Source organism: Silene latifolia, chromosome 10 (assembly GCF_048544455.1).
Source record: "Silene latifolia isolate original U9 population chromosome 10, ASM4854445v1, whole genome shotgun sequence".
Classification (NCBI taxonomy): domain Eukaryota; kingdom Viridiplantae; phylum Streptophyta; class Magnoliopsida; order Caryophyllales; family Caryophyllaceae; genus Silene; species Silene latifolia.
The window spans coordinates 161,850,567-161,862,656 of record NC_133535.1 but is presented as its reverse complement, the minus strand read 5'-3'; the positions used below and the strand labels follow the sequence as shown (position 1 = coordinate 161,862,656).

The following is a 12,090-nucleotide window of genomic DNA, read 5'->3' as shown; positions in this document are numbered from 1 at the left end:
GTATTGTTCTGCTTTCTATTGGCCGAGTGCTTAGTAAAATTTCTTTGATGCTTTGAGAGATCGTGCATGGTTAGTTCACAACTTGTTAAATGTGCATGGCCTCATGTTCATTTGGTCAGTGCCATCTAGAGCTGGCAAGTCTGTCCCGACTTGAACCCGAGCAAACCCGATTCGATAGGACCCGAAAATATTGCTACTCGATGCGACCCGAACCCGACCCGAAGTTGACCCAATTAAACTGATGACCCGACAATTATTAAGCTTAATTTTGATCAAAATGAAAGTGTTTTTGTGTTTAAATTGATATGTTTGACTTAGTAATGAAGTAATTAAACCAAATAATAGGTTAAAAACTAAATTTAATGGTAAAAAATTGTAGCAATGCGATTAAGTAACCGGACCCGATAATGACCTAACCCAAACCCGACCCGCCCTAATACATTATTTGACCCAAAATGACCCCACCCTTGGTTATGAGTACCACCCCTAATGACTTTAGAGCATCCACATTGAAGATGATTGATCATCCTCTTAGATGAAAGAGAGTGCTAAGAGGATGTCCTCTTCAATGTGGCACCCTCCTCTTTACATCCTCTTTGAAGAGGAAGAGGAAGACATCCTCCATTTATAGAGGATGTCCATGTCTTGGCCCTTGTGCCATATAAGAGAGAAAAATAGTTGTTGGGTCCTACTTAAAAGGTTGAAATGAGAGGACTTGATCATCCTCTTTGATGTGAGAAAAATAGATGAAGAGGATGGAAAATTGGAAAATGGGACAAAAAAAAGAGAAAATATTGTATCCAATGAAAAAATTAGAAGAGAGGAAGAGGACCTTCTATTCAATGTGTAACTGATATTTGCAGCTTTTAGTTGAGAACTAAGTATTCCTTATTATTTTTTATTTTATTTTATAAAACTTCAATTAAGTATCCTTGATGATTAGATCAGGAGAGTGTTTATACATTTGATACTTTGAATAGTCTACTAATTATTTTTTTATGCACAACTTTGTCCACTCCCTAATAAAAAAATCAAAACCAAACCCCATTATTAAGGATAACTCTTAGGAAGACTTGATCTAACACATCAAAGACTTGATCTATTTTTAAATTAAAACCTTGTTCCATGACATACTCCTATATGCAAATCATACAAATGACACAACCAGAGTTGGTTGGTGTGAATGGTTTAAACAAGTGTTAGGAGTTCGATTTTCGACTCTAGACTCTTGTTGTCTGTAGGGTATACTCTTGACCAACACCCAAAAAAAATCATAAAAATAATACAATAAATCATCCTCAAGAAAATAATGGCATTATACTTGCTATCATCAAACCAATTATTCATAAAATTGTGTTTTTACTGGACATTTCAAACAGGTAACGACGAAAATTGTCTTATATTACTGAAGAACTGCTACGCAGCGTTACCAGGAGAAGGGAAATTAATAATGTGCGAGTATGTTGTACCGGAATTGCCGGAGCACAGTCCGTCAGCACATAACGCCTTCATCTTCGACGCGATTATGATGACATTTCCCGGTGGAAAAGCAAGGACCAAAAATGAGTATGAGACCTTAGGGAAAGAAGCTGGATTTGAAGGTTTCCGAGTCGTTAGCTATGCTTGTGATACTTGGATCATGGAGTACCTTAAAAAACATTAACTAAATTGTGAGGTTTTTTCGATGTGCCGTTTTAATATGAGCTTGCATTATGGATTGATCTGGTTCATTTTTTTTTTTTTTTTTTGTATTGTTATGATTTTTAGTTGGCCGAGTGCCCAATAAAATTTCTTCTGTGTTTAAAATTAGCATGAATGGTCAATAGCGGATCCAGAAAAATTTCATTGTTGGTTCCCATGGAAAACTTCAATGGACTTGGCCTAACAAGAACTTATAAAAACTAAAATTAAGTATACAACTTTCAGCTCATTATGAAAACTCCCTACATCAGGTGTAACAGAAACCATTTTCGCAAAACCAAGACTGATACGGAGTACATTTTAATTATAAGAGATGTCTTGTAAAGCGAAACTTAGCAGACATCACTACACTACAAGGCTGCAGGAACAATTTAGCAACTAAAATTTCCATAGCAAATTAAGCATAGAAAAAGAATGAGGATCAAGCGTACCACTGTTTGTAGAGCAATAATAATCCTCTTGTTGCTGCAATGCTGCATTATCATTTTATTACGTCTGCTGATCCGGTACTGATCAATTCAGAGACTTCTAGTCAACTTAAGAGTATGATCAACAGCCTCAGTCTATTTGTACCACATCCTGTAGACAATGGATGACTGAAATTAGCTCGCATTTAAAAAAAACGGAAAACAAAGAGAGAGAATTTGATCAAGGGGTATACTAGGCAATTGTCAACGGCCATGTTTTACGAAGTGATAGAGTTGAAATTGAATGAGTTACGCAAAGTCTTACCTTGCGCGGACCGTATTGCCTCGTTTATAAAGGTTAGGGTTAGGATACATGGCATGTCTCAAAACTTCCCTGCCTGAAGTTGGAGCCATGTCCTCCAACAAACAGCTTAAGCAAATGCAACTTTTGAAGTATCTTCTCTAGTCAAGTTGCCATTCACGAGGGAATCGAACGTGATTCTGTCTAAAGAAAGACCTCTCTCGAGCATTTCATCGTACAATCTGAAAGCCTCAGGCAAATTACCCTGCCTGAAGTATCCGAAGATGAGCGCATTATACACAAAAGAACTACGAGTTAGTCCCTTCTCTTCCATTTCATTAAATAGCTCTCGTGCGTTTTCCAACTGGTGTTTCTTACACAAACCATTCACCAAAACGGTATAAGTAACAGCATCAGGCTGAATTCCTTTTGACAGCATTTCGGTATATAAATCTGAAGCCATATTCAGTTTACCTTCCTTTAACAGTCCATCAATAAGAGTAGTGTATGTTTTCGCGTCACACGACATTCCTTGTTCTATCATTTTCTCATGGAAGGAAAGTGCCGCTTCCATGTTGCTTAAGTCTCTATAGCCACTAATCATACTATTGTAAATATATTTGTTCGGAGACAATCCTTTATCGAGAAGTTCAATGAAAAGTCTATTTGCACTTCCCATGTCCTTTCTTTTACAAAAACCATCAATCAGGGAGCCGTAAGCTGTAACATCCAATTCAAGACCTTTATTTTTCATCTCATTCCGGACTTCCAAAGCACGATCAACATTATTGATTTTGTAGAACCCGTTAAACAACACTGTGTATGTAACTACATTAGGGGATAATCCCTTTTCATTCAATTCATTATACACCGATAAAGCAGAATCCATATCACCTTCCCTCACGAATCCATCAATTATGGAATTATATGTCTTGGTAGACGGCGTAAAATTTCCTTCATTTATGAACGTCTCTAGTTTATCCAATGCCTGAGACGTCCGGCCATCTTTGCACAAGCCACAAATGATAGTGTTGTATGTGTGTGGTGTACCAGCAACCTTGCAGCTCACCATATCATCGTACAAGCCAAACGCCTTTTTCACCTCACCTTTCTTGAAATACCCATCCATTAAAATCGTAAAGGTGATGGCATTGGGTTTAAGCTCTTTGTCAAGCATCTCGACATATACTTTATCCGCCATAACAACATTTCCTTCCCTACAATAACCAAGCAAAAGGTGATTGTACGACACCAAAGTTGGTTTAATTCCACAGTTAACCATCTTATCCCATAACTGCTGAGCTTCACAAACCTTATTATTACAACACAGCCAGGAAATGAGAATGTTATACGAGGAAACATCGGCCAAATCACTTTCACTAGCTTTGTTCAACTGCTCGTATGCTTTATCCAGTGAACGATCATTCAGAAACCCTTTAATTAACGAATTAACATTAAACACACTCGGTGCAATTCCCATTTTAATCATTTGGTCATAAAGCTCATAACCCTTCTCAATTTTTCCCATTGAGCAACACCCATCAATCAAAACCGCGAAAGTGACCTTATTAGGAGAAAGTCTAGCCTCAGTCATATTATTGAACAAGCTCAATGCACTCTCTAAATCACCCGATACACAATAACCTTTAATCAAGCTAGTGGCAACCACCAAATTCATTGGTCTACCACAAGAAACCATTTCATCTCTCAACCTCAAAGCTTCAACCATATTGCGATCCTTCACGGACGCAATGATCACCTCCGTAAATGTGCCTTGTGAAGGCACCCAACCCTTCTCTTTCATTTCCCTCAACAACTCACAAGCCCCATTCACATCACCATTCTTCGAAAATGCTCCAACTCCACAACCATACAAACAAGCATCCAATACTAACCCCCTCTCCTTCGCCTTCCGAAAAACCTCCACAGCCTGCCCTGGCTTCCCTTCTTTCAAACATGCTCTCATCATTAATCGTATCGTCTCACAATCACCAAAAACTCCTCCACCACACAACCTATCATACAACTCCCAAGCCAACTTAATTGAATTCATTCTAACCAACATTTTCAACAGAAAATTAACATGTAACAAGCATACATTTATATCATTCTCAACCATCCAATTAAAACAACTAATTGCATCATTAATTCTACGAGCACTCGCATAACAAATCAACAAATAATGAAAAACCCTAGAATCAATCGCAAAATCAAACCTTTTACCAGTATCAATAAGGCAATTAATCATTGTTATTGCATCCGGGCATTGTTCAATTCCAACCAATTTCCTCAAATTATTTCTATCAACATCAAAACCAGTCAAAATATGAATCAAAACACATAAACAATCAACATTAAAATTAAACCCAGTTTGTTTTTGGGCAGATTCATAGTATTCCAATGCAGATAAAGGTTGATTCTTTAACTTCAATAGCATATTTATTTCATCTAATGCAGAAGAAAGTTCAGTTTTTTGATGATTTTTTGAGGTGGGTAATTGGGAAATTGCATCTTTTGTAACATTTTGAAGAGTTGATTGATCATAAATAGGAGATTGTAAAATGGGGTTTTGGTAAATTGAGGGTTTAACAGTCGAAAGTGATGATAGAATTACAGAAACTGGTTTATGTGTTGAGTTAGTAGAGTAATAACGTTTTAATTGTGAGGAAATACTTACTGATTTTGAGAAAGTTTTCATCTTTATGATGATGATCCTGGCCTTCTGATTTTGTGACCTTTGTTCTTGTTCGGAGATTTTGAGGATGACAATTAACTTACATAATAAGTGAAATTAAATCTCATAATAAATTGTGAAATAAACCCCTCAAAACTTTTAATTAGACCCAGTAACTTATATAATAAGTGAAATTAAATCTCATAATAAATTCAATTGATTATATCACAAAAGTCAAAATGATTATATTCTTAAAAAAAATACAAAATAAAATTTTAAATTATTAATAAAAAAATAGCATATATATTAGATAATAAATTAAAATATTTTACGAAAGCAAATAATTGGTGGCGACTCCACAAATGCATGCTTATTCAAGCCCTTTCACGAGCGCTGCGAGTGACCCATATCCACAAAAAAGTAATTGACATTCATATGGACCCAAGTCCATGTCAAATGTGTATTGACATTCATACGCGCTATTTCTTTCATTTCAGCAGCCTCGTAGGATCATCACCAACTTTTCGGCCCCAAAATCTAATTGAAGACGGACGATATCCGTCACAAGCTTGTGACGGATACCGTTTCATCTCACAAAATACCTATTGAGAGGTGAATGAGAAACACATGGGGGTGCCCCACCTTGTCCCCTCTTCTTTTTTGTGAGGGGTCACAAGCTTGTGACGGGCTAACTAGCTGCTTTTCGGCCTCCTTCCACATCCTCTTTGTCATATCATAGTCAAACCAATCCTACATTCTAGCAAGATTGGTTCAAAAAATTAACCAATCTGTTCATTAAATTGACACCATCATTGAACAAATGACACAAGTCCATAAATTCCAGAAACACACTCTGTTCTTTTTTTCATCTGAAATTGAAAATAATACTAAAATGCATATTACATTGGCATGAAGTCCATATGTTACACAATACATATAGTTTAAATCACATAATGTAGTAAAAGGGAAGGAATACATACATACAAATCATTATTTATTAACAAGATCTATTATGCATCAGAGTTCTCTTGTCGATCGAAATTCATACCAACTATGTTTAAGAATTCTTATTAAACTTCCTCTTGAACCTGTTCACCCTCACTTTCAGTGGCACATAAATTCTATCACCAAGATCCTCAACATACCGAAAATAAGCTTGTCTCCAACTCCTCTTTATTACCAAAGTTCCGACCACGCCCCAAAATCCGGTAGCAACGCCAGACATTACGGCTAGGATGAACCACAATTTGTCATATTTATCTTCTTTATCGACATCATGTTTTCCAGTGGTAGGATTAACATTTTTCGAACTTGGTGGAGGCTCGGGTTTAGTGCAGCTTGGCAAGGGAGATCCGCATAAACCTAAATTGTTGGCATAGATTGATGGGTCATCAAGAGTTTGGAGCTGCCTACCTGTTGGAATAGGGCCATGTAGGTTGTTGTTGGACAAATTCAACTTGCTTAGCCATGATATGGAAGACAGGCTCTTCGGTATAGTCCCCGAAAGATGGTTATTGGACAAGTCTAAAGATTCGACGGATTTTAGGTTGCCTATATTTTCAGGAATGTGTCATGTTAGATGGTTATATGACAAGTTCAATGCGAGCAATGCAGATATGTTTGTGAGCTCCTCAGGTATTGTACCGACTAAATAATTGCTGGACAAGTCGATTATAGAGGGAGCATTATCCGTCCCTGTGGACACTGCAACTATTCCCTTGACAATTTCTTCAATTTGTATAGTACTATCACTAATGGCTGCTGTAATAAAATTGTCAAATGCAATGGCGCCTAAACATCGAGGAATGTGTCCTGTCAATCGATTCTGGGCGAGTTCCAATACCTCAAGCGACAAAAAATTGCAGAGCTGTGAGGGAATGGGCCCATTAAAATGATTTCCTCGTAAACTGAGGACTTCCAAATGAGTGATCGGGAACAATAGCTTTCCAAATTGTAGTTCTCCGGACAACAAGTTGTTACTGAGGTCGAGCACCGTAAAGAAGTATCCAAAATTAAAAATTGATGAAGCATTAGTTCCATCCGAGATTGCTCCTGATAGCAGATTGGAAGACAAATCTATCACTTGAACATTTTCTAAATTGCCCAGCCATTTAGGTATTGTCCCAGTAAGGAAGTTGTTGTGAAGGTCCAGCCACCCCAAGTTATCGCCATCACAAGCTCTATGCTTCGGCAAGGACCCTATAAGAAAAATTATTGTGAAAAAAAGGCAGAAACTAAAATCTTGATTTAGCATGGTATTAAATATTGAGTCCCAATATTGGGGGCGTTCAGGGTTACAATTGTGAATAGCAGTTGAAGATGGTGTTTGGTGGGGCAAGTCCTATGCCACGGTTTATGGCCGGTTCCTAGTATCGGCTTTATTGTCCTTGTATAGAATAAGTATCTATCAAATATTGGTCGTGTGACTCGTGTTAGACTACGGGAAACATAGAGGCAATATTATTCTTTGGCAACATTTTATAATATTTATATATAAAAATAAATCAGTGCGGAAAGTTGAAAATAAACCCTTTACGCACGGCCAAGATTTATCGTAACAGTTTCAAGAGAAGCTTGATATTGAACCTGTAAGTTGATTGCCAGAGAGATGTACTTCTTGAAGATTGCTCGAGTTCCATAGCCATTCGGGCAAATCTCCTGATATGCCAGTATAGGAAAGATCCAAGTATTCGATCTGAGTTTGATTCCTTAACCACTGAGGAAACACCGTGTTTATCACACAAGAATGAACATTAAAAGATCGAAGTTGAAAGGGAGGTCGCCAGTTTAAACTCGAGTCAAGATTGAGATTAAGATGGTTAAAATTCATATCCAAATACGTCAATTTCGAGAGGTTACCAATGCCAAAGACAGTACCTTGGAGGGAGTTCGATGAAATGTCTAGGTGCTCTATCTCGGTTAAATGTCCAATAAAATCCGGAATCATTCCGGTCAACTTATTTGTGGACAAATCCAGATACTTCAAAGCTGACAATTTTACAAAAGATGCAGGAACACTACCTCTTAAATCATTTTGAGAAAGATCAAGGTAATTCAAGTTTGTGAATTGTCCCAACAAAGACGGCAAACTGCCGGTTATATTATTATTATGTAGAGCCAGGTATTCTAGCTCAAAAGCACCACACCGTGATAAATTCATAGAAGGATGTATGATATCTCCTTGGGTAATTAAATTATCAGACAAATCCAAGTGTTTGAAGTAGCAAGGATTTCCCATTATCCCCATAATCCCATCTTCCACATAATTAAAACTATTTTTACTCAAATCAAGAACTTCAAGGCGCCCCATGGCTCTAAGCCAGAGCGGAACTGGCCCAGTAAAAGAATTGTCACGGAGAGAAAGGGATCGAAGGGAAAACATATTTTTAAAAATCGATGGAAGTGGACCTTCAAAACCATTCCACCGAAGATCGAGACTTTGAAGGGTGGGGAAATATGTATTAGAAGCATTCGATATTAATGCCTTGGGTAAATGCGAGTTGTGAAAAAAACAATTAGATAGGCTAAGCATGGAAAGGGAAGGAAGTGTCATGAGAGCTTTAAAAGTGTCGTGTGCTCCGGATAGGTTATGGCCGCTCATGTCTAGAGACTGCAATTTCAAAAGACCAGATGCCCATCCTATACCTTCACTATTTAAAAGATTTTGCTCAGAGCATTCATTTAAAACATGAAGATCAAGGTGTACCAGATTGGTGAGGTTGCCAAGGTGAGGGGGAATGGAGCCAGAAAAGCCAGCGGAGGAAAGATTTAAATACTTCAATTGCCTCAAGGAACCTATGAAGTCTGGAATCCGACTTTTAGAAAAGTCATTCCCGCTCAAGTCCAAGTGAGTTAGGAGCTTGAGTTCGAGCAAAGCCGAACTTAGTCCAGAAGCTACCAAGGAAACTTTAGGATTGGATTGGCAAAGTGCTTCGTCGTCCATGACATCATAGTCACTCCGGAGATTCAATTTAACAACATTGTGAGTAACATTGTCACAGGTAACTCCGTGCCATTCACAACAATCTTCACCAACCCATGACGAAAGGCGGTTTTTAGGGTCGTTGGTGAAGCTTTGTTTGAACTTTAACAAAGCTTGTTGTTCATGCTTTTTGCACCTAATGAAGCCTGATGATTCAGGTTCTTTGCCATGTACACATAATGATGCATGGTACACCTGCAAAAGGAGAAAGACAAGGAGAAAGGAGAGACTTCCCATTATAAGAAGATAAGATCAATTTGAATTTTCTGTTTTTTGTGACTTAGTTCTTCAAGTTTAGTGAAGTTTACTGTTGGTTCATCTTATTCTGTTTTCAGAACAGAACATGGTCCTTTAATATGTGAGAAAAGTTGTCAAAAAAAAAAAAAAAAAAAAAAAAAAAAAAAAAAAGAAGAGAGAAAAGTTGAAAAGTCTTATACGTATCTTCATTACACTTTTTTGCTCCCGTCACTTAGTTCTTCAAAACCAGGCCCGTCTAACTATGGGCGCACTGTGCCTCAAATTTTTGGGGCCCAAATATACTAATTGAAAAAAAAAAAAAAAGAAAAGAAAAAAGAAAAAGAAAGTAAAACCATCAACAGTTTCTCCCCTTTTTAATTTATTCTCCAATTTTCATTTCCTGGAAATATCCCAAAGGCATAAGGGTGTTCATCGGTCCGGGACTGGACCGGACCGGACCAAATTTAGTGGACCGAAGACCAAATAAGGGTAAAATGGTGGACCGCGGACCGGACCATAGTTATAATGGTCCGGTTCGGTCCGGACAATAAAAATGTATAGACCGGACCGGACCGGACCATATGGACCAAATAATATATTTTTTGTTACCTTATTATTTCGACGATTACTTTAATTTATCTTAATAACCTATATTTTTTTGTTCGAGTAGTAGAATATGTCAAAGTAATATATTACGAAGTAATATTATGAGATTAAGAGAAAATTTCACTTCACAAGGTGAAAAGAGTTGTCATTGTAAAACCAACTGATAATAGGATGAGCAATTCTTTTACTTTTAACTAATCAAATCTGAACCGTACATGAACATCGTAAGTAGAAACGCAACATAAAGTTGCGTAGCTCATTGATTTACATGCATTAGTCTAGTGGATAAATATTATTGATTTAAAGTGCCCATGTGAGCATACTTCTCACCTTATTTACACAATAAATACTTGAGATGGGGATGGGGATAGGGGAGTTCTTATGAGTAGATTTTGTGTAAGCAAGAACATCGAATTAAAACAACATTTTTAACAGAAAATTAACATGTAATAAGCATACATTCATATCATTCTCAACCATCCAATTAAAACAACTAATTGCATCATTAATTCTACGAGCACTCGCATAACAAATCAACAAATAATGAAAAACCCTTGAATCAATCCCAAAATTAAACCTTTTACCAGTATCAATAAGGCAATTAATCATTGTAATAGCATCAGGGCATTGTTCAATTCCAACTAATTTCCTCAAATTATTTCTATCAACATCAAAACCCGTCAAAATATGAATCAAAACACATAAAGAATCAACATTAAAATTAAAATCAGTTTGTTTTTGGGCAAATTCATAGTATTCCAATGCAGATAAAGGTTGATTCTTTAACTTCAATAGCTTGTTTATTTTCATCTAATTCAGAAAAAAGTTCAGTTTTTTGATGATTTTCTGAAGTGGGTAATTGGAAAATTGCATGTTTTACAACATCTTGAAGAGTTGATTGATTATAAATAGGAGATTGTAAAATGGGGTTTTGATAAATGGAGGGTTTAACAGTCGAAAGTGATGATAGAATTACAGAAATTGGTTTATGTGTTGAGTTAGTTGAGTAATAACGTTGTAATTGTGAGGAAATACTTACTGATTTTGAGAAAGTTTTCATCTTTATGATGATGATCCTGGCCTTCTGATGAAGAAAGAATTGTGATTTTGTGAGCTTTGTTCTTGTTTGGAGATTTTGAGGATGGGTTGTAGAAATATTTGGCAGGTTCAGTTTAATTGTGGTGATATAATTTTGTGCAATTGTGAAATCACAAAATCTCATTGAAGACGTACGTATTACGTATTACTTTGGAGTGACGGTTATCATTTTCTCTCACAAATGACCTAAATAGAGGAGAGAGGGAAGCACATGGGGTGTCCCCACCTTGTCCCCCTATCCGTTTTATGAGTGACATTATCCGTCTCTTGCTCCGACACGTCTTCAACAAGACTAACTGTTGTGAAATAAATCTCTAAAAATTCAATTGATCATAATAAGTGAAATTAAACACTTTATCAAAATCTCATAATAAATTCAATTGATCATATCACAAAAGTAAAAATGGTTATGTTTTTAAGAAAAATACAAAATAAAATTTTAAATTATTAATAAAAAATAGCATATATATTAAATAATAAATTAAAATATTTTACGAAAACAAATAATTGGTGGCGACTGCATAAATGCAGGCTTATTCAAGCCCTTTCACGCGTGCTGCGGATGACCCATGTCCACAATATTTCATCCTAAAAGTAATTGACATTCATACTTTTAAGAACAATTGGAAAAGGGCTTTTAAAGGTATTATGGCAAAGATTGAGATGTTGGAGAACGGGGAAAAATGTATTAGAAGTATTCGATATCAAAGCCCTAAATAAATGTGAGTTGGATAAGTCACAACTAGATAGGCTAAGCACCGAAAGAGAAGGAAGCGTGTTGAGCACTCGAAAAGTGTCCTGTGCTCGGGACAAGTTACAGTAGCTCAAATCAAGAGACTGCAATTTTAAAAGACCAGATGCCCATCTTAAACTTTCACTGTATAAATAATTGAAATCAGGGCACGGATAAACAACATGAAGATCAAGGTGTACCAGATTGGTGAGGTTGCCAAGTTGAGGGGGAAGGGGGCCAGAGAAGCCAGTTGAAGAAAGATTTAGATATCTTAAGGGTGTGTTTGGATAGCAAAAGAAGGGAAGGGGAGGGGGAATGAGGGAAGGGAAAGAGAAAGAAGGGAAGGGAAGG

At 36.8% G+C, this 12,090-nt stretch overlaps 2 protein-coding genes across 5 annotated transcripts; both read right to left on the bottom strand.

Moving 5' to 3' along the window:
- Positions 1-1,292: 1,292 nt before the first annotated feature.
- Positions 1,293-5,195, bottom strand: LOC141606777 (uncharacterized). Of its 2 annotated transcripts, XM_074426082.1 has the most exons (4): positions 5,087-5,181; positions 2,434-4,709; positions 2,133-2,280; positions 1,293-1,648 (listed from the first exon to the last, which is right to left on the bottom strand). In XM_074426082.1, exon 2 carries the CDS (start codon positions 4,655-4,657, stop codon positions 2,540-2,542), a length of 2,118 nt encoding a protein of 705 aa, XP_074282183.1. In that variant the 5' UTR covers positions 4,658-4,709; positions 5,087-5,181; the 3' UTR covers positions 1,293-1,648; positions 2,133-2,280; positions 2,434-2,539. The 2 variants fall into 2 exon arrangements, with proteins under 2 accessions (XP_074282183.1, XP_074282182.1); XM_074426081.1 differs by having other exon boundaries at positions 2,434-5,195.
- A 648-nt stretch (positions 5,196-5,843) lies between these two features.
- Positions 5,844-11,087, bottom strand: LOC141606778 (receptor-like protein EIX1). Of its 3 annotated transcripts, XM_074426086.1 has the most exons (4): positions 10,948-11,086; positions 8,790-9,260; positions 7,670-7,778; positions 5,844-7,282 (listed from the first exon to the last, which is right to left on the bottom strand). In XM_074426086.1, exons 1-4 carry the CDS (start codon positions 10,966-10,968, stop codon positions 6,654-6,656), a joined length of 1,230 nt encoding a protein of 409 aa, XP_074282187.1. In that variant the 5' UTR covers positions 10,969-11,086; the 3' UTR covers positions 5,844-6,653. The 3 variants fall into 3 exon arrangements, with proteins under 3 accessions (XP_074282187.1, XP_074282185.1, XP_074282186.1); XM_074426084.1 differs by having other exon boundaries at positions 7,670-9,260; positions 10,948-11,087; XM_074426085.1 differs by having other exon boundaries at positions 7,670-10,569.
- Between the last annotated feature and the right edge of the window lie 1,003 nt (positions 11,088-12,090).

Coding starts and splice junctions, on each gene's coding strand:
- LOC141606777 (XM_074426081.1), bottom strand. CDS start 5,107: ATGAAAACTTTCTCAAAATCAGTAAGTATTTCCTCACAATTAAAACGT.
- LOC141606778 (XM_074426085.1), bottom strand. CDS start 9,302: ATGGGAAGTCTCTCCTTTCTCCTTGTCTTTCTCCTTTTGCAGGTGTAC. Junction 7,283..7,669: donor CTCTGGCAATCAACTTACAG/GTTCAATATCAA, acceptor TTTTTCTTATAG/GGTCCTTGCCGAAGCATAGA.